Below are 27,837 nucleotides of genomic sequence, written 5' to 3'. Positions count from 1 at the left end.
TTTAGCTCTTCCTGTCATAAGGCTTAGACATTTTCAACATATTAACTCTGCTTGATATCTAACAACAAGCTCTGCATCCCCTCTTCACGATACATACATAAAACACCCAAATACACGCCGTTATTCGTTGAAATTAACATTTTAAAGTCTAACTGAATTTGTCCTATAGTAGACCCCCTGGGGGTCCATAATAGGAAATTGCTTCCCTATAGTCGACACCTCATTTAATTTTCATGTCCCGTTTCGGGACGTTCTTCTTCCCTATTATGGACCCCCCAAAATATTCCTGTAATGGACACTCTCGTGTTTATTTTTTATAGAATCGTAAAAAATCATCTAATTTGACTTTCCATAGCATTTCCAACGCATGTAATCAAATCATAGGACTGTAAGGTAGGTTCTCCCGATAGAATTTCATAGCAAAATGTTGACATTGTGCAGTAATAATGCAAAAATGGCTGGAGGGTCCACTATTGGTTGGGGGTCCACTATTGGTCACTTTACCCTATATTTTAGTAAAGAGAATAAATTTGGTCTTATTCCAGATAATTTGTAGTCTTGATTTAATCCACTACAAACACATGCAACACTTACTCATAAAAATTATACTCACGCGAAAACTAAAAGATTGATCTTCATCATGCCCAATACTGTTGATCAGTTTGCTACCTATTCGTAAAGATTTAAATGCCTACACCGTAACGATCACGGTAAGCGCAGACGCAGTAGCAGACCTGTTGTTTCCCCTCTATCTCTCCCTCGCTCCCAATCATCCAATGCTGGCGCCAGGCCGCCAGATCAAACTTCTCAAATGGGAAGATGAGCATGAACGAACATTGAAACGCATGTAACTATGTAGTTACCTGTTACTAACTCCCGCCTCAGCCAATCGCTGAGCACAGCTAGTTTTACATCATTCATGCAACCGCTCTGGTACTGGGGGCGGATCGGAACGACTGCGTCGGCGCGAAAAAATTGCCTCAAATTAATTATGCTAATGTACACACTAATTTCCATAGTCGCACGCACATGCCTCATGCCGACTGGATGGGGGGAACTGGAAACCATATATCTGAATGAATCGATCGCACCTACAGCAACTATTTATGCATAGTAGAGTAGAGACAGCTCGGGAAGTGAATCTGCGATACACCTTTCGCCCAGACCTAGACAAGAGCTGCGCGCAATTGTTGTGATCCCCGCTTCCGACCATGCATGCACCTCATCGTCGATAGCATTTTTATGCTAATCGGTTCTTTCTAGTTTCTACTTTCAGCCGCTGCGTATTTGCTTTTTTTTCATGCACGTGCAAGAAGGCGGTTGTTTCTTCACTGAGCGCGGTAGGTATTTAGTAGGCGCATGCGCGATCTCGTTAGCATTGATACTGCGATTGTTGATCGCATTAGGAAAGGGGGGAATGAGTGATGAATTTTAATTCACATGGACAGCGTGGATGCAAAATTTGTGATCGCATATTTTGGCAACATTAGCGCCTAGTGCGTGACGACGACGATGGAGACTAATTCGAAATTGAAACACAAGACGAATGGTCGACAAACGTACAGTCGGTTCATCGTTCGTTACGTTTTATGCCGGCTGTCTTCCGCACCGCGGCTTCCCCGAGGGTTAGTGAAAGTGGTTTGGTACACAGCATTTTATAATTCAAGTTGCATAATACCCGAAAAGATCGTATTGTTTGTCATGGTGGTGTTTTATCACATAATCGAAAATCAAACGCAGTTCAGTTGGACATTTTACTCAAGATCATTTCATTGCGAGCAACACGACTTACCGACTAGTTCACATATCGTTGATCCTACCCCAGCCGCGTCGATCTTTTTTGATTTCCGTTCGCAGCCAGGAAGGCACGTCCCGCACCGGATGGGCGTTCGGGAAACGCAGCGGTGCCTCTGGACCCTCGAAGGGATGCGTTTTCGCTAGCTTTCGGGCGAGGTATTCTTTGTTGATTTGCTTTGGGTCGCGGTACTTATCCATGTAGAGATTGAAGGGCTTTCGAAGCGGGAACCATTCTTGGTCGCGGATATACGGTGCAGGGAAGTCGTACTCGTAGACGGGATGTTTCATTTCTACAGAGAAGATGAAATATGAAAAGAAGTACTGTGTTAGCATGATGATGACTGTTATACACTCCCGGCTAAAAGTTTTTGTTCATATTTTAGCCGTGTTATATCCGATTTCGAGTATTATTAGCTCAGTATTAGCTCAAATATTATGAGCAGATCTTGCATCGTAGGTATTTAAACGAACCATTTTTAATAGTTTAATAGTTTAATGAACAGAACACGCAAATCTTTTACAATATTTGTTTTAGTGAGGTCATCTACTGAAATATTATTTTACACACCCATTTTTCTAAAATTTATGTTGGTTTGATACCAGGCGTAGCACTAAGGGGTAACTGGACCAAAATCCTGGCCAAAATTATATTTCGGCGTTTTCTGGTAGGTTTTGCATTTATTATGCAAAAACATAGTAACAATCGATTTTCGAACATTTTTACAGGTACAAATTCACCTACCAGTGAGTAATGACCTTTCTTGATATGTTCAATAACGAAATTATAAACTGATACAGAAGCGACAGCTCCATGACAGTTCATTTTTTCACTCACTTTTGTCCTTAATTCGCGTGGGAAACGAGCAAAATGAAAAATCTCGCGTAGCATTTGATAAGGGCCTATTACAGAAAGGTAAACATTATTCGATTCAAAACAAAACATTAGATTTTCAGCTCCCATTCCACAAGTTTATTATATTTTTAGCAACGAAAGCTACCCAGAACGTACAATCAACACTGATTACTCACGCATAACATCAGTTGCATCGGAAAATTTGAAATTGATTAAACAAAAATCTGGCTATTGTTTTTGCATCCTTATGAGTCGTTCATAAACTTTTTGCTTAAATCATCTTCATCTTACAATAACACAGAATCGATTATTTTTGGAGAGGAAATGTTTTTTTTTCTATTTCCTATTTTGGTCCTATGTACAAGGCTGCCTCAAGTGGTTACTTCACTTAAGTTCAAGTAGACTGCTTATTCGAATTGTTTCTATTTAGCTTGAAGTGGCACTTGTCCGTTTTATCCCCTAACCCATATTATTTCTTTGCTTCAACTTGTCTACATAATATCAACTATGATGTATTTAAGTTATATCGAGATTTACATATCTGTTGGCAATGCAATCGCCAAATTCAATACAATTAATATTTAGATTTTTCATAAGATTGGTTAGTGGGAAGGAGATGAAAGATAATGGAGCATGCGCTATGTTTTGTAAAGATTTAAATGAGCAGCAGATGCCCCAAACTAACATTATTATTTGAGGGTTAGGTTACAAAATAGTATTAAAAAGTTTTTTTTAATCGGCTCCGTAACGCTCTACAGCATTTGAGCCTACCAAATGAACGAGTGAATAACAAAAAACAGAGTATGTTACTATTGTAATCAATCATGTCTATGTGTCAAATGCCTCGAAAACCAGAAAAATTTCAGAAAAATATGTTAAGCTCTTTTAGTGGAATGTATTAAACCGTCTAAGACGAATTAAGTACTGTCCATTTAATTCCACCAGTTAATTTTCGTTATCTTTGCAGATACGTATTTCGACCACACAGTTGTGGTCGAAATACGTATCTGCAAAGATAACGAAAATTAACTGGTGGAATTAAATGGACAGTACTTAATTCGTCTTAGAAAATCAGAAAAAGTTATCTGCGGATTTTTCAGCCTATATACAGTTAAAGACAATGGCGGAAATTATGAAAACAATCTATTTTGATGTTACTTGCAAATTCGTTTGCAAGTGCGGGTGATCTTTAACCTCTGACAGAAAGATGAAAGCCTTTATTTTCATGTGTATTAAATCTCGTAGCGGAATACGAGGGAGTACTTCTACTTTTTCAATAATGAAGTTTGTTAAAAAATGACAAAAACTCCATGTTATTTATGTTTATGAAATAATATCTGAATGTTAAATATAATTCATTTCAACTCATGGAGGTCCTAGGGCAGTTTATAAATGATGTTTTGTGTACTATAAACCAAACATTATATGTGTTGTTCAGATTAGTCAGCAGTGGTGACTGATCTTTGTCTTCCGGCACGCTGAAAACCATCACATTAACATGATTTTTGGTAGGTTGTCATTAATACTAATAAGGAACCAACGTAAAAATTTCAATGACACATAATGGAGATAATATTGAAGAATATTCTAAAAATATAATACTATGCAAAAGTTCGAAAAACGAGAAAGGGTTTTTGGCCAGCCATTTGTTCTAGCTACTCCACCGTGCGTAGTTGAACTGAACTTCCGGACAATTTTGAGAACCTAGAACATCTTCGTTGGAGTTATTAGAATAGTTTATCATTTAAAAGGGCTCCATGGCTCGTGAGATTGAGCTTATCGTCGATCATCACGCCCAGATACTTTAATGACCTCACGAGGTTAACTGTGCAGGATAACGTTGAAGCCAAAACTGATTGAGAGGCGCGCCTTTGATAGTTGTAATAAGCCAGGGTATAAATAGCGGTACCTCAATCCAAAGCGGCCTCACATTAAGTTTGAGAAATATCTGAATAAAAAACGACTACTTTATTTCTTCTCAATAGAAATGGAGCAGAAAGACACTAAACAAATGATACGGGTATACTACAAAAGTTCAATGAAATGGTCGCAGTGGTTCATCCCGAACAAAAAAAAACGTTTACGTTTGCTATGACGAACCCTCATCGTCAGGTGATCTTTTAACTCTTGGATGGGGTATCGCCCGCAAGTCCAGATGGGCACCATCTCGGACTTGTCCGCAATCCAGCTGCCGTTTCCAGCAGGGATTCGGTGTGGGTGGGACAGCAAGGCTACATCAGCTTTACACTCGATAACCGACTGTTGTAGCAGCAGTTGAGCCGCCTCGCAGTGGTTTAAGTTTAACTGTGTTACCTGCCGGACAAGCTTCTTCTTCTTCTTCTTCTGCCGGACAGGCCTGAACATCTGTGTCTGTTGCCTGTACCCTGGGGATAGATCAGACACCTTGGTGCGGCCTGACAGGTGCCAGCTCCACACCTACGGCATAGCTTACTGCAATCAGGGCCTTTACAGTCAGACCGCATCGTGCTTTCGTGCTGTGCGGTTCTTTCTCTCTTTGCGGAAGGAAGTTTTAGTATCCGTAGTATCCGAAGCTATTTTAATTTCAACGGTGCTTCTTAGCGCTATTTGTACCCACTGATCCTGTTACGATCTTTGCAAGGACCCGTGCCTTCGTTTTACGTTGGACCCGTTTGCGGAAGTAAAATTCCGACAAGCGGTGGTAATCCTGCAGGGACACCGTTCTGGGAAAAACCTCTTAGAAGGTCACGTCTCCACGCTCAGCAATGAGTATTAACAAAAACAAGAGGAAGGGGGAGTCTCTGAATTCTCCACTTCCTTCAAAGAAACAAGGTTTCAAGACCGTCCTGCCCAAGCGCGGAAAAAATAGAAGGAAGCTGGAGAATTCAGATATTCCTTCTAACTCTAATATCGGAAATAATTCTTCTCCAATCGAACTGAGCAATCAGTTCGATTTGATTAATGATGAAATTGAGCAAATCGAATCTACCTCTAGCCCAGGTGATTCGATTCATGCGAAAAAGCAAAGGATTCCGCCAATTGTGGTATCTGTTGCCGAGTTTTCTGGCTTCCGGAATGAGATTTTGAGTAACCTTCAGGGATCAAGGTTTCATTTCAGATTGCTAGGAAGGGTGACTGCCGCGTTTTGCCGGGATCCTTTGACGATCGCAAACGTCTTCTTCACTATTTAACTGAGAAGCGCCATAAATTCTTCACATACGACGACAAAACTGAGCGATTGTTCAAAGTCGTCTTGAAAGGTCTCCCAGTGATGACAAATCACTGGATGAGATTAAAATTGAAATTTCTAAATTACTTGGAGTTTCACCAGTCCAAGTAATTAAGATGAAAAATAAATCCCATTCTGGTACTTCCCAGAGGGCATTTCTCAAGAATTTTATTTAGTTCATTTTAACAAAAGTGAACTAAATAATATGAAAAGTTTGGAAAAGGCCTGTATTATGTCTCATGTCCGTGTTACGTGGGAACATTTCCGCAGGCCTGGGGAAATTCAAAACCCTACCCAGTGCCGTAAGTGCCAAAAGTGGGGTCATGGAACCAAACATTGTCACATGGATGCTAAATGCATGATTTGTGGTGGAACCTCTCACGCCAAGGACGCATGTCCTGTAAGAGAAGATTCCAATAAATTTAGGTGCGCAAACGGGGGTGGCAAGCATAAAGCCAGTTTCTGGGAATGCCCTTCACGCAAAAAAGTTTTGAATTCCCGTGCAAAATTGATGACGGGAAATTCCAATCGGATCCCAAATTCGACGGGTAGAAATTTTTCAAACGCTCAAATTTCGAAACCGGTTACCGGTCGAGCAATTCATACCCACCACAATTCACAAACAAATTTTGCCGCTCGTCAACGGGTAGCAAGCACTTCAGTAAATTCCAATTTTTCCAATGTACCTACGTATGCAAACATCGCTGCTGGTAGACCAAATTTCTCTTCTCAAAATGAGGTTTATACCCATGTCCCAACGGAAAATAATGGTCATGTTGCCGATTCAGGTAGCATGATTGCTTCCGATTTTGATTTTTTAACTGAACAATTGCATCACATGATTGATGCAATGTTCAAAGCAAATACCATTCCTGAAGCTGTTCAGATTGGTATAAAGTACACACAAAAAATTGTTATCGGACTCCGTTTCAATGGATCCAAATAATTGTGTGAAAGTTCTAAATTGGAATGCCCGCTCTCTAAAGGGTAAGGAAGATGAATTATTCAACTTCCTAACAGTTCATAATGTGCATATTGCCATTATAACTGAAACGTATTTAAAACCAGGACTCTCCATTAAAAGAGATCCAAACTATTTTATCTACAGAAATGATCGTCTTGACAGCGCCTGTGGTGGGGTCGCCATTGTCATTAATAGACGTATCAAACATAAATTATTTTCTTCGTTTGAAACCAAAGTTTTTGAAACCTTGGGAGTTTCTGTTGAAACAAATTTTGGTCAATTTTCCTTCATTGCAGCCTACTTGCCTTTTCAATGCAATGGGCAGCTAAAGAATTTGTTGAAAGCTGATCTTCAAATTCTGACTCGCAACAAATCAAAATTCTTCCTAATTGGTGACTTCAATGCCAAACACCGTTCATGGAATAATGCTCAAAGCAATTCCAATGGTAAAATTTTATTTGAAGATTGTTCTGCGGGATATTATACTATTCAATATCCCAATGGACCAACTTGTTTTTCTTCCAGTCGAAATCCTTCTACAATTGATTTAGTTTTAACGGATTCAAGTCAGCTGTGTGGCCAATTGGTAACTCATGCTGACTTTGACTCTGATCACCTTCCTGTGACATTTGAAATCTCACAAGAAGCCATTTATAATCCAATCAGCTCTACTTTTAATTATCATAGAGCTGATTGGGATTCTCTCAAAACGTATATCGATAGGAATTTTGATGTTGATATTCCTCTCGATACCAAAAGTGATATTGATAATGCTCTCGTATCTTTGACAAATTTAATTGTCGAAGCCAGAGGCATTACAATTCCGAAATGTGAAGTTAAATTCAACTCCATTATTATTGACGACGATCTTCAGCTACTGATCCGTCTTAAAAATGTGAGAAGAAGGCAATACCAAAGAACTCGCGATCCCGCGTTGAAAGTTATTTGGCGAGATTTGCAAAATGAAATTAAAAACGTTTCGCTATTCTGAGAAATACCAACTTTGAGAATAATGTCTCGAAGTTGGATCCCAGTTCGAAACCCTTTTGGAAATTAACAAAATTCTTAAAAACCTCAAAAGCCAATTCCAGCGCTTAAAGAGGGAAATAAAATTTTATTAACAAATGGCGAAAAGGCTCAAAAACTTGCTCAGCAGTTCGAGAGTGCCCATAATTTTAGTCTAGGTCTCACTAGTCCAATTGAGGATCAGGTTACACGGAGCTTCGAATCAAGAGAAGAAGAGAATGTTTTTGACCCTTCGTTGGGAACCAATTTGGATGAAGTGAGATCTATTACTAGAAAATTTAAAAATATGAAAGCCCCGGGTGATGATGGTATTTTCTACATACTTATCAAAAAACTTCCTGAGAGCTCTTTATCCTTTTTGGTTAATTTATTTAACAAATGTTTTCAATTGGCATACTTTCCAGATAAATGGAAAAACGCCAAAGTTGTTCCAATTTTGAAGCCGGACAAAAATCCAGCTGAGGCTTCTAGTTATCGCCCAATCAGTTTGCTTTCTTCAATAAGCAAACTGTTTGAAAAGATTATTTTAAATAGAATGATGGTTCATATTAATGACAATTCTATTTTTGCTGATGAGCAATTTGGTTTTCGCCATGGGCATTCAACCACTCATCAGTTATTAAGAGTTACGAACTTAATTCGGCTCAACAAATCTGAAGGATATTCGACTGGAGTTGCTCTTCTTGATATAGAGAAAGCATTTGACAGTGTTTGGCATGAAGGTTTGATTGTAAAATTGATGAATTTTAATTTTCCTCTGTACATTATTAAACTGATCCAAAATTATTTATCAGATCGCTCACTGCAAGTAAACTATCAGAATTGTAAATTTGATAGATAGCCTGTAAGAGCTGGTGGTCCCCAAGGCAGCATACCGGGGCTTATATTGTATAACATTTTTACTTCTGATTACCTGATTTACAACCAAGGTGTCAAAAATCTTTGTTTGCAGATGACACGGGCCTCTCAGCCAAAGGGCGAAGTCATTTGGGGTAGATTGCAAAAAAGTTTGGATATTTTCTCTACTTACTTGCAAAAATGGAAAATTTCCCAGAATGCTTCCAAAACTCAGCGGAGAGCTTCTTATTTGAAACCTTCTAGCAGACATATTGTCACTATGAATGCGGTTCCAATTAATTGGTCTAGCAAAGCTAAATATTCAGGACTTCTGCTAGATCAAAAATTAACTTTCAAAAGTCACATTAGAGGCATCGAAGCAAAATATAATAAATCGACACTTATAAACGGAAAATCAAAACTTTGTCTTAAGAACAAATTTTTGATTTACAAACAAATGTTTAAACCAGCCATGTTGTATGCTGTGCCAATATGGACTAGTTGCTGCAATACCAGAAAGAAGGTACTCCAGAGGATTCAAAATAAAATTTTGAAAATGATTCTGAAGTTGCCTCCGTGGTATAGTACCAATGAACTTCATAGAATTTCTAATATTGAGACATTGCAACAAATGTCCAACAAAATAATTTCCAATTTTAGACAAAAATCGTTGCAATCTTCTATTGCAACGATTAACTCCTTGTACCCTTAGTATAAAATAGGTTAAGTTTAGTTTAAGTAGAAAACATTGTAATTCCTACATGGTTCAATTCAACCAGAGGAAAAAATTCTAACTGCTAGAGGCAATTGAAATGTATTAATAACTAATAACTAAATAACTAAAAGCGTAACATAGCAAATAAGGATGATAGTGTTAAGAAAACACGGAACACCTAGTCTAAGAGATGAATGCATGTATTAGATAATTAGCAAATAAAATCAGTTAAAAAAAAAAAAAAAAAAAAAAAAAAGGGCCATTACAGTCATAGGACTTATGACCGTAGCCAAGATACCTGTAGGAGGTCTGAACTGGTTGGCTTATCATCAGCGAGCATACCGACCAACCCACTTTCAGTTTAGCCTTATCCATTACCTTCTTAGCCTCAGCCAGGAGTACTTGGAATGAGGCAACCTGCATTCCCGCGTTGCTTTTGCGTAACCGAAAAGCGGATTCCTGGATATCGACATTGCACTGATCTTTCAGTGCGTCGACCAGGTCTCCGGCCTCAGTTACTTCATCCAGGCCCTTGTGTTATTTTTGTTACGAGCCTACCTTGTTTTCTGTATACCGTGATCATGATAATAGCTAGCATAAAAATCTGGATAGTCAGTTTCATTTTATCAATTGACCTCTCCCGTCCAAAAAAATTTATTCGCTCTTTCGATTCTTTGGCTTATTTAAGGGCAGCTTTCCCATAGAACCCATATTTTTTGACGCCTCTAAGTGTTTTTTAAATTTAAAACAAAAATCGAAAAAGTGCTGTTTTTTTTAATTTGTCCGATTTTGTTTAATGAATTTTTCAGGCCGGTTCACACGTGCAGCACTTTTTCGGTTTTTGTTTTCGATTTTAAAAATAGTTAGAGGCTTAAAAAATATGAGTTATTTGGGAAAATTGACCTTAAATAAGCCAATGAATCGACTGACACAATAAAACTGTGGTGTATAGGAAATGATCAAGTAAATTCTGAATCTACATATTTTCGAGATACTAACACAATCGGATGTGATAGTGTGATGAAATCAATATTCATCGTTATATACTACCCGCAATAAATACCACGTTCTATGGTCAGTCGGATCAGTTGTTAAACTGAGTCCACATCGTAAGGTTGGTCTATTATTTTGTACCTAAAAAAAGAATTATCAAGGGACAATAAGTGGCGACGAGATAAACGTAAAAAGTATCGCGTGTGCTTGAGTAAAAAGTTTATAGTGAATAAAGGTGTTCAACAAAAGTTGTGATACAAAGGTGCTAGTGGAAGAATAGAAACTGAATTTTAAAAGGAAAATTGAGTTGCGAAGGCAACAGGTGACGGAATCCATTGGAATCACTGTGTAACAAAGGTAACAAAAGTTTTGTATAGTAGTGATTACAATAAAAGAAACGCGCAATTTTAGTAAATCACAAAGGTGATAAATATATTGAAAAAAAAAAACGAGCTGGCGAATTGAATTGAGATAAAAGTATTGCAAGTAAATACACCAGATTTATTTGGATTAATGTGAAGTTTCTGGCGGGAAAACGAAGGAAATACCTAGGATCGGAATCGAACAGACTGCAGATTGAGGTAGGCATCTAAAGTTTTGAGGATAGTGAGACGCAGGGTGCTAAAGGCTGATTGGTGTCATACAGTCACTCTCAAAATTGAGCGTACAGTATGGATTAGTTGATTACATTTGAAAATTTCAAAGGAAATTAAATGGTTGGCTCGGTTGTTTTATTATTATTTATTTATTTATTCAGACTAAGGCCGAAGTGGCCTGTGCGGTATATAAGAGTCTTCTCCATTCGGCTCGGTCCATGGCTACACGTCGCCAACCACGCAGTCTACGGAGGGTCCGCAAGTCATCTTCCACCTGATCGATCCACCTTGCCCGCTGCGCACCTCGCCTTCTTGTGCCCGTCGGATCGTTGTCAAGAACCATTTTCACCGGGTTACTGTCCGACATTCTGGCTACGTGCCCGGCCCATCGCAGTCGTCCGATTTTCGCGGTGTGAACGACGGATGGTTCTCCCAACAGCTGATGCAATTCGTGGTTCATTCGCCTCCTCCACGTACCGTCCGCCATCTGCACCCCACCATAGATGGTACGCAGCACTTTCCTTTCGAAAACTCCAAGTGCGCGTTGGTCCTCCACGAGCATCGTCCAGGTCTCGTGTCCGTAGAGGACTACCGGTCTAATTAGCGTTTTGTAGATTGTCAGTTTGGTACGGCGGCGAACTCTATTCGATCGGAGCGTCTTGCGGAGTCCAAAGTATGTACGATTTCCAGCCACTATGCGTCTCCGAATTTCTCTGCTGGTGTCATTTTCGGCAGTCACCAGTGAGCCCAAGTACACAAATTCTTCTACCACCTCGATTTCGTCACCACCGATGCAAACTCGCGGTGGGTGGCTCACATTGTCTTCTCTTGAACCTCTGCCTATCATGTACTTCGTCTTCGACGTGTTGATGAATAGTCCGATCCGCTTAGCTTCCCTCTTCAGTCTGATGTAGGCCTCCTCCATCTTCTCAAAGTTACGTGCCATAATATCTATGTCGTCGGCGAAACCAAATAGCTGGACGCACTTATTGAAAATTGTACCACTCGTGTTAATCCCTTCTCTTTGTATTACCATCCCAAAGCGATGTTGAATAGCAAACACGAAAGACCATCACCTTGCCGTAACCCTCTGCGGGTTTCGAAGGGACTCGAGAATGCCCTGAAACTCGAACTACGCACATCACCCGATCCATCGTCGCTTTGATCAATCGTGTCAGTTTATCCGGAAAACCGTGTTCGTGCATTAGCTGCCATAGCTGGTCCCGATCGATTGTATCTTATGCGGCTTTGAATTCGATGAATAGATGATGTGTGGGCACGTTGTATTCGCGGCATTTCTGCAGTACTTGGCGAATGGCGAACACCTGGTCCGTGGTGGAGCGTTCGCCCATAAAACCCGCCTGGTACTGCCCCACGAACTCCCTTGCAGTTGGTGCTAGTCGACGGCATAAAATTTGGGAGAGTACCTTGTAGGCGGCGTTCAGCAATGTGATTGCGCGGTAGTTGCTACAATCCAGCTTATCGCCCTTTTTGTAGATGGGACACACGACACCTTCCATCCACTCCTGCGGCAAAACTTCCTCCTCCCAAATCTTGGTAATGACCCAGTGCAGCGCTCTAGCCAGTTCCTCACCACCGTGTTTAAATAGCTCTCCTGGTAGTTGGTCAACCCCAGGGGCTTTGTTGTTCTTCAGCCGGCCAATCTCCTCCTGGATTTCCTGGAGATCCGGAGCCGGTAGAATTGTGTCCTGCGCGCGTTCTCTCAGGTACGTGAACGGTTTAACTTCTCATAGAACTTCCGTGTGTTATTAGCGCGGTACAGTTGCTCCGTTTCTTCACGGTCTCGATCTTCCTGCTGGCGCTTTTTCCTCCGGAAAATCGAGTTTTGTCTGTTCCGCGCCTGTTTATATCGTGCCTCGTTCGCCCTCGTGCGGTGTTGCAGCAATCTCGCCCATGCTGCATTCTTCTCTTCCACTAACTGCTCACATTCGCCGTCATACCAGTCGTTTCTCTGATCCCGGGGCACCGTGCCTAGTGCAGCGGTTGCGGTGCTACCAATGGCGGATCGAATATCTCTCCAGCCATCTTCAAGAGACGCTGCGCCTAGCTGCTCTTCCGTTGGAAGTGCCACTTCCAGCTGCTGCGCGTATTCTTGGGCTAGTCTACCGTCTTGTAGCCGCCCAATGTTAAGTCGCGGCGTCCGACTTCGACTTCGGTTGTTTTAATGCATTTCAATATTCATCCCTTCCTTCAATATATGCGTACATAAAATGGTTGAAAATTTTAATCTAAAGTTCATTTATTTGAAAATAGTATCAAAATACGCCTATTAGATGTGACAAAATTGAGCGTACAGCGAATTTTTTTCTATGAAATTTCTTATTATAAACACGATTAATGTATTTTAAGATTGTTTTTCATGATTATCTTCTTCTTCTTCTTGGCATTACATCCCCACACTGGGACAGAGCCGCCTCGCAGCTTAGTGTTCATTAAGCACTTCCACAGTTATTAACTGCGAGGTTTCTAAGCAAGGTTACCATTTTGCATTCGTATATCATGAGGCTAACACCACGATGATACTTTTATGCCCAGTGAAGTCGAGACAATTTCAATCCGAAAATTGCCTAGACCGGCACCGGAATCGAACCCAGCCACCCTCAGCATGGTCTTGCTTTGTAGCCGCGCGTCTTACCACACGGCTAAGGAGGGCCCCTGTCATGATTATATTTATAATAATAAACATCCGCTACTTAAACATTCAATGTTTTGAAATTAAACCATGTTTTGGTCAAAATGGCGAACAAGTGAGAGTTAAGAACATTGCTTTTTAACAATTCCATGCTGCTGGGCAAAATAGATGCTTTAATTTGTTTGTTTCACCGGCATCGTATCTTATATATGATAGATAATCGAAATCGAGCAAGACATACGATTAATTTGGGAAAATTCAGTCGGTAAATGATGAAAACAGATGTAAACATATAGAAAAAACGACAAATGTTAGGAATGACATAATTCAAATTTAGTATTTAGTAATTTGTTTTAAAGCTCGATTATTGTCTCAGGTCTATCATCAAGAGTAATATTATTGAATCCAATCATTCACAGTCAAATTCTAAAAGTACAAGGTGCATGTTAAGGTACCGAACATAAAAACAGCTTTTCAACCCCGTAGAGTACTTCTGATTGAATATTGAAAAGATAGCTTAAAATCGTAATTTCATAATTAATTTTGGATTTAACTCCACGATCTGTTACCATAAGGGATACAATTGGATGATTTCCATGTGGCGAGTAAAAATAATTTTTTTTAAGACTTCGGTAGCTTATTTGATGATATCTTGGTGAATTTAAATGATTCAACCAAATTTGTTCCTACGGTGATTGAGTCTTCAAATATAAAATGACATCTTATAATGTATCCGTGTGCTGCTCTTTTATTAGTATTATTATTATTGAGTGTCCTGAGCTTATAAGCTACCTATACATCGACTTTTAAATAAAGTTATAGTTAATTTGAAATATGCCATTCCCAACATTTGTCGTTTTCTCTGTATGTTCACATCTGTTTTCATCATTTACCGACTGAATTTTCCCAAATTTTTCATATTTCTCGCTCGATTTCGATTATCTATCATATATAAGACACGATGCCAGTGAAATGTTCGTGTTGAAGTATAGTTATGAATGGTTCAATAAAACATTTAGATTTAATAGTGTTGAACAGTAACAATGATTTCTTGCCTTTAATGGGACGAGATTGGCTAGATGAATTGTTTCCTCAGTGGAGAAATGCCTTTTAAAATTCGTTAATCATTAAAAATGTTTGTGACAATAGGCGGAAAGAATCTGTTATTTCAAATATTCAGCAACATTTTACTAAACTCTTTTGCAAAGATTGTTCGTCACCAATAATAGACTATGAAGCTGGATGCAAAGTGTTCTGTTCTCTGGACTTAGAGGGAGCTTACACTCAACTTTCTTTGTCAGAAAAGTCTAGAAAATTTGTCGTAATCAATACAATTAAGGGTTTGTTTGAATACAATATACTACCTCAAGGAGCATCATCCAGCAGGTTATGGAACAGGTGCTGATTGGGTTTAAATATGTATCTGTTTATTTAGATGACGTCTTCATTGCAGCCATTGATTTTGATGATTGTTGTCAAAAACTACACGAGGTTCTAAATAGACTTGCTAATGCTAACATTAAGGTTAAATGGAGTAAGTGTAAGTTCTTTGTCTCAAGTTTGCCTTATCTAGGTCATGTTATTACAGAACAGGGGTTGCTTCCTTGCCCGGAAAAAAATACTACAAATAGCAAAGCTTCAGTTCCTAAAAATGTAAGTGAACTAAAATCCTTTCTGGGCCTCATCAACTATTACGGAAGATTTAAAATCTCGTAATAGAAGTTTCAACAGACAGCGAGGCACTCGTAGCGCTTCCCGAGAACCTCATCCGTTTTGCTACTACCACAGACGATTCGTCGCCGCTGCGAATAATTGCCGCGAACCTGGCCAGTTCAATCCAAGAAACTAATGCCACTGCAATCGACGACGGGCGAACGTAGTCAATTCCGTCTTATAATACACGATCTGGCAACCTACTATAAGTTTCTAATCGACACAGGCGCAGACCTGTCGGTCCTGCCATGTTCACAGAGCCGTGGACCTGAAACAACTTCGGGAATGAGATTGTACGCTGCAAATGGTTCCTGCATTGTCAATTATGGCACTGAAATTTGTAAGCCGACGTTTGGTCTACGTAGGAGTTTCCCTTGGCGGTTCATCCTAGCTGATGTAACATCTCCAATCCTAGGCGCAGATTTTCTGAAACATTACGACCTTATGGTGGACTTACGAGGCAAATGTTTGATCGACAAGACAACCAACATCAAAGCACACGGTCAGGTTGGTACTATAACAGAAAGAGTGTGTGGCCTGAAAGCTTTTTCCAGATGTAGTGATTACGGTGGCTTGCTCAGTGAATTTTCCGACGTAACGAGGCCGCGTTTGCCTAAACAAGAAGTGCGACACAACACAACTATCGACGATTTCTACCACACGCTGCCGAAACCCATCTTCCTCTGCGTAAACTCGTGCCATCAAATAAGAAAAACGATAAAACATCAATTGAGTGGAGCAACGATGCTGAAGTTGCTTTCCAGAAATGTAAGCGGGATCTGATCGAAGCTGCAGCGCTAGATTACCACGAGTCACGACCAGCACGCTCAACTTTCGCTAATGGTTGACGCGTCCGATTTTGCTGCAGGAGCTGTACTGCAACAATTTTCGAATAACACTTGGAGGCCTTTGGGTTATTTTTCCGTTAAGTTCAATGATCGCGAACGTCGATACTCAACATACGATCGTGAGCTACTCGCAGTTTACCTCGGGGTAAAACACTTCAAAGATGTAATCGAAGGTCGTAACACGGTTCATAAGCCTCTGACATTTGCATTCAAACAGGATGCTAACAGACCAACTCCACGGCAGCAACGGTTACCTACTAAGTTTTATCAGCGAGTTTTCGACGAATTTAGTTCACGTGGCTGGAGTCGAAAACATTCCCGCAGTCATCTTATCCAGGATAGAAGGAAACGCCCTGCTTGCTGCGATCGACTTCAGGGACGTTGCCAGGAAACAAGAAACCGATGAGTAATAATAATCCAGACGTCAGAAAGTTTAAAAGCTGCCGATATGGTACAGATTTATATTGTCAGCAGCAAGGAGAGAAAATTCGCCTTTGTATTCCTCGTTACTACCAGAAAAGCATTTTCGACCAAATACATCTCATGACTCACACTGGAGTAAAATCAACGCAGGGTCAAATATTACAACATTACGTCTGGCCAGGAATAAAAAAAAGTCGTTTCGAACTAGATACGCGAACTAGATGGATCGATTTAGCAGATAGCCTGAAGCAGTAGCAATGCCTGATATGACCGCTGAAACTGTCGCCAAAGCTTTCGTCGAAAGCGTTGAAAATACGCTACGTGGGCATCGGCCCTTAAAACGGCTCTAGAATCATACAAATTCGGTTGGACCGATGCTCTTCCACTTGTATTACTGGGCCTAAGGACTGCAATACGTGACGGTACGTCAGCATCAGAAATGCTGTATGGTACGAACATGCATTCCCGGAGCGATGATCGAGAAGAAATCCGTTTATGGACCATCCGAAACATACGTAGCCAATCTAAGAGAAAAAATGTCCATGCTAATACCACGTGCAGCTTCTAATAACGATAATAACACATTTTTATTCCTAAAGATCTCGAAAAGTGCACTCACGTTTATCTTCGAACCGATAAAGTCAAAGCTGCCCTGGAACCTCCATTTTCCGGACCATATGAGGTCATTTCCAGAAACTCCAAGACGTTTACAATAAAAGTCTCTATTGATAGAGTGAAACCGACCTACTTCGTAAAAGATCCATCATCCTCAGGAGATCGAATAACTAAGAGCGGACACCATGTGCGTTTCCAATTCAATAAGATTTTTTCCAGCAAGGGGGAGTACTGCGGTGCCCTGTATGCGGGCAATACTGGCCGCACTGCACCCACACCATTCAACAAAGTTATCAGAATTTCCTCGACATAAGTTGTTCGTCTTTCGTTCTGATATAACTCAAGTCCAATAAATATAAGTGTTTTCTAGCTTTATTATTCTGCGCTCCTCAAGCTCTTCCTGATGTCATTCAATATCCTATAGAATTCGTTCATAACTTTGGTGCAAGACGGTCAATTTAGATACAAATTTATTTTCACTTTCATTTACATCTTAAGTCATGGGTTTTGGAGTAACATCACCTTCAACACATCTGATCAGAAATGTCCCTGGCCCTGATCACTATATTTTGTAGAAGTTTGTGTCACCTATAAACAATATCAGATATGAACACTGCACGGCATGGCCCGAGAATACTGTTCTAGATTCTAAATAAAGCTGGAAATGATGACGTACGCGACATTTGTTTAGAAGCTGAATGATACAAATGTACACAGCAGCAATTTTCCGTCATTAGCGTCCACTAAACAATGCAACTCGTAATTTGTGCTGTTCGTCCAAGTATTAAATACCAGATAATTTTATTCTACTACGAACAGTAAAATCAAAGCAAAGTAACCATCGAACAAGCAATTGCAGTGTGTGTTTTTGTTAGCAGGCCAAACATAAGGCCTATTACATCATAGCAATCTATGTTACTTTGACAATAAAAATAAAAAGCATTCTTGTTTTCACCTCAGTCCAATCAAGACGTTATTTGTCCAGATCTCTGACTGTCCCATATATAACAGTTTTGGCGACGAGGATTACGGAAATTCAAAGATTTTTAATTTCAAGATGAATCCAGAGTTTCAAAAATCGCTTCTGGATATTCTTCAGAATCAACAACGGATTCTCGATAAACTGATGGAAAATCAATTTTCCGCTGGTCAAGACAATGGAAGTTCATCAAGCCAACAATCCACGTTTTCGACCCAGAGGAACTTATCGAGTCTCTGTCCAGTGGAATTACAGAGTTCATGTACGATCCTGAGAACGGCGTAACATTTGCAGCGTGGTTCTCAAGGTATGAAGACTTGTTTCATGAAGATGCAAAAAACCTGGATGAAGCCGCAAAAGTTAGACTTTTGCTTCGGAACATTGGTACGGTGGCACATCAAAAGTACATTAGCTATATCCTTCCGAAGAAGCCCAAAGATCAAAATTTCGATCAAACCGTATCAATTCTGAAGACCATTTCCGGACGACAGATTTCAGTGTTCAACGCAAGATACCAGTGTCTACAGCTGTCAAAGAACTCCAGTGATGATTTTTACACTTACGCAGGAATCGTTAATCAAAAATGTGAAGAATTCAAGCTCTACGAAGTGACGCCAGATCAGTTCAAATGCTTTATGTACGTGTGCGGCCTCAAATCACACCGGGATGCAGACATTCGCACCACTCTCCTGTCCAGAATTGAAAGCAATAAGCCTGATGATGATATGACGGTACATAGGTTAGCACTAGGATAGGATGTGACAATTGAATTGCGACTGCCTTGTTGTTTCCTCAGTCGATTGCTTTGACGAGGTGGTGTCCAGTGCTTCCGAATATTTTTTATGCGAAATCCGCCGAATAATATATGTATAAAATTAATGGTTTCTCGGACATTTCTTCCATATTTCGTAATCAAAGATGCTACGTACTATCAGCAAAAAGTGTTTACATGGAATTAGATGAATTTTACAGTAAAATGGGTAAAAACTTGCTTAATAATGCTTTAAATCGAGTATTTCAAATTAGCATAACCCTTGAGAATCATGCATACATATTTTGAAAACTAGCATTAATTCATTTTGCCCAAAAAATCTAAAAACAAACTTTTGAATTTTGTCATAAATTTCAATTTAAATACCCAGCAACACGGCCAAGGTAACAACAAGCTGCCCTTTTAAAAATGTGAAACCGCCGATCGAAGTATTCGATTGTCATTTTCACCCAATCAGCAACCGGTACGATTTTGACAGAAAATCGGTACGATTTTTAATGACTAATTGGCACATCCTATCCTAGGGTTAGCAGATGAATGCCAGCGACTGATCAATCTAAAACGCGACACAGCAATGGTAGAGAAGCATAGCAGCACGGAGCAAGCAGTATGTGCCATAACTCGTACAAATCCATCAAGATTCATTTCCAGCGATGAACCTAATGACGTTCCGAGATCACCATAATTTCAAAATCGAATTCAAATCAACGGAAAGCTTTGGATACACCGACTTTTTATCAAGACTCATAAATCAGCATGCTAAACCTGAAGAGGAATATGTTATCGCAAGTACTCGAATGAAGACCAGCATTAGAATAATCCAAACCGAATCACTTTCTTCGCTTCCAATCACACACGAAATGGTTGTAGCTGCTACTAAGGAAGATAAAACACTTCTAAATGTACTTCAACAAATCAAAACTTGATGGTCAACAACCAATATGGCACCTCATGTGAAATCGTATCGTGCACGACAAGAATCGTTATACAGTTCAGGGGATTGTGTCATGTTATCGGATAGAGTGGTCATTCCAGATGTTCTTCGTACACCAGTTCTAAAGCAGCTACATGCTGGACATCCTGGGATGGAGCGAATGAAAGCTATAGCACGCAGCTACGTATATTGGCCAAACATCGATGCGGACATTGAAGATTACGTTCGACGATGCTCCCGTTGTGCAGCAGTAGCCAAGTCTCCCACAAAGACAACACTTTCATCTTGGCCAATTCCTACACAAACATGGTCTCGTATCCATGTGGACTATGCCGGCCCATACAAGGGCAAATTTTTTCTGGTTATCGTCGACGTCTCACCAAGTGGCCAGAAATATATTGCACGAACTCCATGACATCATCTGTCACTATAAACAAGCTTTTAGAAACCATAGCAAGGTTTGGATTACCAGATGTTATCGTGACTGACAACGGGACACAGTTTGATTCAAATTCCTTCGCAAAGTTTTGTGAAAAGAATGGAATAGAACATATTAAAATTCCACCATTTCATCCTCAGTCGAACGGACAAGCCGAGCGGTTCGTCGATACATTGAAAAGGGCGTTAACAAAAATGGAATGTGATGCAATTGAAGAGGCACTTCAAACGTTTCTGTTCACGTACAGATACACTCCAAACAAATATATTGAAGATTCAAAATCACCTGCCGAAGCGATGCTTGGAAGAAAAATCAAAATGAATTTGGACCATCTAAAAAAACAACAACCCAAGTCGTTACAGGTTAATCACCAGCAAAATTACCAATTTAATAGATCTCATGGAGCCAAAGAAAGGATGTTTGCTGCCGGTGATGAAGTATACGCAGAAATTCATATACGCAATAAACGATACTGGGCTGCTGGAAAGATAATCGAAAAAAAGGAAGTGTGACGTACAACGTATTTCTTGACGACGTGAGAAGAAGAGGACTAATCAGATCGCATACAAACCAACTAAGGCACAGACATGTTAGCAACACAATTATGGCGGAGGAAGAACAGTTACCAATATTAACGCTTTTGAATGAATTCGGAGTGTTTGAAAATGAAGTCGAAATCAGTCAACAGAATCTAGAAAATGAACCGCTGCTTTCTGGACTCAGTGTATATCCAATGGAACAATTATTGACAGCTCCCGAAGTACGAGTCAACCAATCAACTGGACTTGAAAATGTTGATGCATTAGAAGCCTCTGATGTTCCCCCGAATACTCCGGATGGACCACGAGAAACTGCCCAAATTAATTCAAACATTCCAGACACACCAACTCCAGTTTCCATTGTAAGGGAATCAAGAACACGAAGGTTTCCAGCATTTTTTAAGGATTACAATCTTTTCTAAGGGGAAGATGTTAGCAGGCCAAACTTAAAGCCTATTACATCATAGCAATCTATGTTACTTTGACACTAAAAATAAAAAGCATTCTTGTTTTCACCTCAGTCCACGTTGACCTCAGTTGACGTTATTTGTCCAGATCTCTGACTGTCCCATATATAACAGTTTTAGTCGTCGGGAAAATAATAAAATATCTATCTTGTGTTCGGAGGTTCAAGCGCATGCACTGAGCTTTGCTCCGGTCGAAACAAGCGCGATCTTCAGTAGTTTGCAGTAGAGCTGCATGAGAGCAGTAAGTACAGTGCGTGTGCTATTGGTCGCAAGTAAGTACAGAATGCTGCGTGTTGGTTCGGTTGTCCAAAACGCGACCATCCACAGTTTGCATATGCAGGGTTGTTACGGAGATCCTGAAATATTTTCCGCGCCAAATCCGCGCCGACTAAAATCAAATCCGCGCCATTTCCGCGCGACATGAAATCCATTCCGCGCCAAATCCGCGCGATCCAGATCTAAATTCTAAGCGAATACACGTTAAATGTAAATTTTTGTATAACAATTTATTGAGTGTTTTCTCTTCAAGTTATTTTTTTTACAATTATTACTAATTCCAAACAAGATTTTAAACTGCAACATATGTTTGTATCAAATGGCTAATAGGGCTAATAAACCGGCAGTAAGTATTACAACCCTCCTGAATGGCCTTATTCGCCACTAAAGGTACTGAATCTAAGGGATTTGACTAAACAGTCAAAACGAAAACTATTTGCATAAGCACCGCTTTTTGGATTAGATGTTGGCTTTGGCATGTTTTGTTCCGTTATTATCAGGGTTTTTTTTTGTTGATAGAACTTTATAAAATTCGGCTCAAGGTACGTTGATTACAAATGAATGTTAAGGCCAGATTTGATCATAATTTATCAAAAATAAACGTGGCAAATACTACAAATTGCAGTTTCTTTTAAAGTAATTGATTAGGCAGCTTTGTTGTAGTTGTTGATCACAAGACAAACTTGCTTAGATATTGAGAATATAGACAATGAAGCTCCGTTTTTAAACAAAACTTCTGTGAAACAAATATTTGAATTCATATCAAGAAACAAATAATACAAAATCTAACATAGTTGCTCAAGCTCCGATGATTTTTAAGTCAGAATCAAGCGTAAATTCCTTCAAAAATTCCAGAGGAATATTTTTAGAAATTTCTTTGGAGATACGGCAGAGTAATCTCCAACAGAAATTAGTCCGTTATTTCTCTTTCAATTCTTGTAACAAGCTTTTCTAAAAATTTACGCATTTTTTGACCTTTCTTACTGGAATTTCATTCAAAAACTCCGAGAACTCCTGTAGAAATTCATCTTTCAAGCGACGAATTTTCATGGAAATGTTTTCAGAAATCCAACTGCCCTTGGATCTGCTGAAGTGCAGAAGTTTCACCAAATTGTCTGTGGAAATTCTTCCGAGAACATCTGTGTATGATCCTCTGGGTATTCTTACAAAAGTTCTCCTGGGAAATTATTTTGCAATTCATTTGGGAATTTTGTCGTGAGTTTAAGTAAATTTTCCACAAATAACCTGCGGAATATCTTCAGAGCTTACTTGCAGAAATCCCGTTATGAATTCCTACGGAAATCGCCTTAGAAATTCTGGCAGAAATTGATTGGTGACTTCTTGCGGAAAAACTCCCGGTTCTATCATCTTCTAATATTTGATCGAGTTTCTACGGAAGAACTTATTAAAATGAGGCATCTGCATTAAATCACAGAACATTTTTATGTTTTCAATTGTTGTATAAACCTTTATTCGTACTAGATGAATGTTATAAAGGAAATATAAAATGTTCCAATATTATGAAAGAATTCCTGACGACTTTTGAAAAATGATATGCTGAGTGGTTCATCGTAAAAGAAACAACCAATCAGAAACTGACAAATATCTTGGAATTACGAAGAAATTGACAAGATGAAAATGGGTGTTCATGTCCTTCAATAGACATGGTTTGTGTGCGTCGTGTTTTAGAATGGATTAAAATGACAACAAGTGGCGTATCTCTCCTCATAACATTTGTTTAAATAATGCTTGAGAGTGTAATGCATATGCCATTAAATAAGGACTTGGACATATACAAAAAATAATGTTAATGAACTTGAAACGTAAATTTGTTCTCAACAACATTTGGCAATGAAAACAAAGCCCATCTAGATAGGCATAAAACTAATTTTTAAATAAACTTCCTTAGATTTTTTCTTAGAAATTTCGACCTAAAACTAAATCCGCGCCAAATCCGCGCGAAACCCTAAAATCGTTATGTAAATCCGCGCCAAATCCGCGAAAACCGCGAAATCCGCGAAAATCGCGAAATCCGCGTAGTCGTAACAACCCTGCATATGCCGCCGGGCATGCATAGTAACTAGTGTCCATGCTCGCCTCATAGACACGTCGAAAGATCTGGTACCGTTATGCTTTGTGCGGTCGAAACGTAAATTACCGTGCTGTGCCCTTATTCCGTTCACCTAAGACAATGCGTATTTTGACAAGTATTTTGAAGCTGCAATTTCGCTACATAGTGTCATTTTCTATATACAATTAAAAATAAAATATGTTGGGATGCATTCATAGACTTGGGCTCCAATAGTTGAAATAAACTTGAGCAATTGTGTGGTCCTAATTCCAATCATCTGAAATGGCATTGTTCCTAAATCCGTTCATTCGTGTTCCTAATTCCAATCACTCGAAAAACATTTGATTTCTTTTAGATGTTAATATCAGACATAATTTTTCTCACAAATGCTTATTTTCATTCATTATAATTGCAAATAAAAAAAATTAAAATGTTATTTTCTTCCAAATTTAAAATACAATGAATGATATTTCCTTAGTTTAGCTAAATTGGTTGTTTTTTTCGTTTGTTTCAGTTATCATACGAGTTCAACATGAACATTAATGCTAGCTTACCAGCGCAGGTACCACAGATAAAGGCAGATACGATTCACTATCGGAGTTTCCCACTTTATCCTCAACGTAATTTTGACTTTGGCCTGAATACTAGGCCTTTCATTTTGACCTGAATCTTCCAGAACAATGTCTCTGTTTGGAATTGTTCGTATAGCTGTTTCGTTCAAATTGAAATTTTCTTTGTTCTTCGAAAGCCCTTTTTTAATATGGTCCACGCAACCACTTGACAATTAGCCAATCGCCAACAACTGAAAAAACTGCGTTTCCTGGGCATGAATTGAAAAACGTTCCCATTACTTAGAGTTATGAACGGAGTTCCTTTCGGTCTGACTGCTTGCAGGATAGAATTTCTATTTTTCATTCTTCATGGCTTCATTGATGTACGATGGGGTCTACTACGAAAGGCCGAATCACAAAAGGCCGAATCACGAATGGCCGAATTACAAAAGGCCGAAAGCAAAAAAGGCCGAATGCACAAATGGCCGAAACCACAAAAGGCCGAAAGCACAAAAGGCCGAATCACAAAAGGCCGAATAAACTCGGCAGACCAACAAAGTGGACCGGAGCAAGCAAGCGCTCGCTCCGGTCCACTTTGTTGGTCTGCCGAGTTTATTCGGACTTTTTTTATTCAAATAGAGTAATTTGCCAAATGTTGAACGGCTAATTTCTTAATATTAATTACTTAATATAGATTATTCGGATTATTCTGTGATTTCTTGCCAAAAGTCAGTTTCTCTTAAATTAGGAAAAAATGAAATACAATTGAGAACACCGCGTTACAGTGAGTTATACAGCTTTTAATTAAAAACGTTATATTTGGAAAAGTTGATTTTGTTTAGCTTCTGATGTCGCAATTAGATTGTGAGTAGTGCGCATCATGAAGCGCACAACTCCTACATTTATGCAAATCGGAGATTCGATTATGTGGTTCTGTGAGCCATGAATCCGGTGGATTTTAACTCTGGCTCTTGCATTATATAGATTTGGGAATTTGACGATTTTTGATCGTGTGACTTTAATTTGCCACCAAACTCTTCGCAACATATTTAAAAAAATACAGAATAAATCAAAGAAAAATCACATGATAATTAATATACGTTAAACATTTAGGATGAGTGTAAAACTGAAAAAATGTAAATCGTGTAAAAACAGAATCCAGTGTAATTACATCGCTGCTAGTGGACAAACGAAAACACGTGGACAAGTTTTCCTTTATGGGGCAGCATAATAAAAGTAAACGTTAATTTTTGAGTATTCCAAGTTATCTTGGTTGGAAGATTGAAACTTTTGTAATGATTCGGCCTTTTGTGTTATTCGGCCTTTTGAGATTCGGCCTTTTGTATCATTCGGCCTTTCGTGGTTCGGCCTTTTGTGGTATGCTAGAACATTTTCGGCCTTTTGTACTGATCCCGTACGATGTACCTTTCCAAACTCATAGATTATATTCTTCTTATATCTTGTTATGCAGTTTTGTTTCAAATTAAGGGCAAATTTTCACCTAAAAATGCTTGAATATTATGACAGATGTTCTTAGCAAGTGGGTTAATGAAAACAGTCAAAATAGCGCCTGTAGTGACGATCAACAAACTTTGTTGAAATTTTCACTATTTTTCTAAAAATGACACTGCTTTTCATTTCATTTCATGCATATATAACCGAAGAAAAGTATAAAAATATGTTTCCGTTATTTTTATACAAAAATAATCATTATTTATTATTTTGTCTTACTTACTTACTTACTTATGGATCCTGTACACCTCCGGTGGTGCAAAGGGCCGACTTGAAAGATCTCCATCCTGAGCGATGCCCGGCTATCGCTTTAACCTGTTGCCAGGTTAGATTTCGGTCGACTTCTTTTATTATTTTGTCTTGCGTGGACGGAATTAGGCGCTGAATGGAATAAGGGCACAGCACGGTATATGAGTTTGATCGTGTTTTTGCTCGGTGTGCAGGTAATTAATTTGTTCTGCTTTATGCGGTCGAGTCGGAATTGGTTAAAATCATTGTATAAAAAGAATGGCACGGTCGTATCGCTTATCAGACTGAATCCAAATCCAACGATACCTACCGACCAACTGATAATCCTTCCGCTGGTTTTTGTGGAGACGTAGAGTTAAACACGGTCTTCAAATATCAAAAACCACCTACTAATATTCCTTCCCACTTCCTAACTGACTTCAAGGACGTGGCCGACCCCGTTATTGATCATTTGAACATTTGAGTCACTGAAGCTTGCACACTGAGAATGCTTGAACAATCCTAGTCCACAATCCTGGTCAATTACGGAGTAGATATGTGTAGTCAGTCAAAGTTAAGCTAAAGCTAAGCTACTTACTCAGTGAATTGTGGTAGAAGTCGACTAAAGTTTTGTCCCAATCGGACTGGAAAAATGCCAGCCCTGCAGGGGTAATATCGTCCTGATATTTCCGGTAGAAGTCCAAAGTTTTGAATGTTCTCGCCGACAGATCCAATTCACCATCAACTTTGTAATCGCTAAAATCAAGCTTCTTTTGCTGCTTGTAGAGCACGAAAACGTGTCTGTGGAACCCGGTTCCTTTGGGTGGTATCGGTTGCATGAATGGAATGATCCTCTCGCCTTTCTCCATCTGGCCATTTGGAATGTTTGCTCTAAATATGTATTTCAAATGAAAGTAAAATCCAAGATATTGTTTTAAAAGAAAACTTACATAAACCAATGGCAATACTCCTTGTCGTGTTCGCTGAAATGCCCATCCGGATTGGTCAACACCAAGCTCCACCACGTTGCGCCCGTCTCACTGGCTGCACCCTTGTAGTTGAAGTTAGCATCGAACCGAACAGAAGGTTCTGTGGACGCCTCACTCGGTTTCAACACATTCCCATAATACACGGGACTGGCGACGTCTCCATTATTGAAAGCGATCTGCAACTGCACTCGTGGTACGAAGTAAGCCGCCCCATAAAGATGCTCAAACACACCGTAGTGTTCGGCCAATCGTTGGATGTGGAACGGGCCACTTGTTTTTAGCCAATCTTGTTTCACAAGCTCCGGATCGATGCTGACTGAAATTAATTCGTGAATGTTTGATTCTCATTTGGAAATTATACGAGGTGCTTTTAAAGAGAAAAATACTCACGCGTCTTAGCGCGGGATGCCTTCTCTAGCTCCGGATTGGCCCGTTGTGTCTTTAAATGTGCTAATCGTTCCTTCAATTGTTCGGATCGGGCAGGTTTTAAAAATGGAAAGCCTATGTTAACCCTCCTGGCCAGCTCGGGATCAACGGCACGTTCCTCTGATGGTAAGATAAAGAACATTGAGCAACATAAAATGATTACGAAACCATAAACAAATTGACCCAACACTTACCGGCGAGACGTTGTTCCAACGTCCGGGCTACTCCCGGTGGTTTACCCCGCAAACGATGGCCATGTCGGACAAAGCACTGAAGGGTTAGCGAATTTCGGAGAAGGTTATCACCGGACAACGATTGGATAATCCGCGAGGCCATGATATTGCAAAGTTTTCACGACACGACGGTGAGCACTGTTTTGATATGCCGCCGCCAGCTGACTACCAACTGACAGT

The 27,837-nt window shown here is 39.6% G+C and overlaps 1 protein-coding gene across 1 annotated transcript; it reads right to left on the bottom strand.

Annotated features, from left to right (window-relative positions):
* Positions 1-1,740: 1,740 nt before the first annotated feature.
* LOC134218009 (large ribosomal subunit protein mL38) lies at positions 1,741-27,837 on the bottom strand. Its single transcript, XM_062696887.1, has 5 exons — positions 27,619-27,837; positions 27,389-27,544; positions 26,960-27,314; positions 26,608-26,900; positions 1,741-2,087 (listed from the first exon to the last, which is right to left on the bottom strand). The coding sequence occupies exons 1-5, from the start codon at positions 27,758-27,760 to the stop codon at positions 1,801-1,803; spliced, it is 1,233 nt and encodes a 410-aa protein (XP_062552871.1). The 5' UTR covers positions 27,761-27,837; the 3' UTR covers positions 1,741-1,800.

Source organism: Armigeres subalbatus, chromosome 1 (genome assembly GCF_024139115.2).
Source record: "Armigeres subalbatus isolate Guangzhou_Male chromosome 1, GZ_Asu_2, whole genome shotgun sequence".
Classification (NCBI taxonomy): Eukaryota; Metazoa; Arthropoda; class Insecta; order Diptera; family Culicidae; genus Armigeres; species Armigeres subalbatus.
Note: the sequence above shows the minus strand (reverse complement) of the source record. Positions and strands in the feature narration are given on the sequence as shown.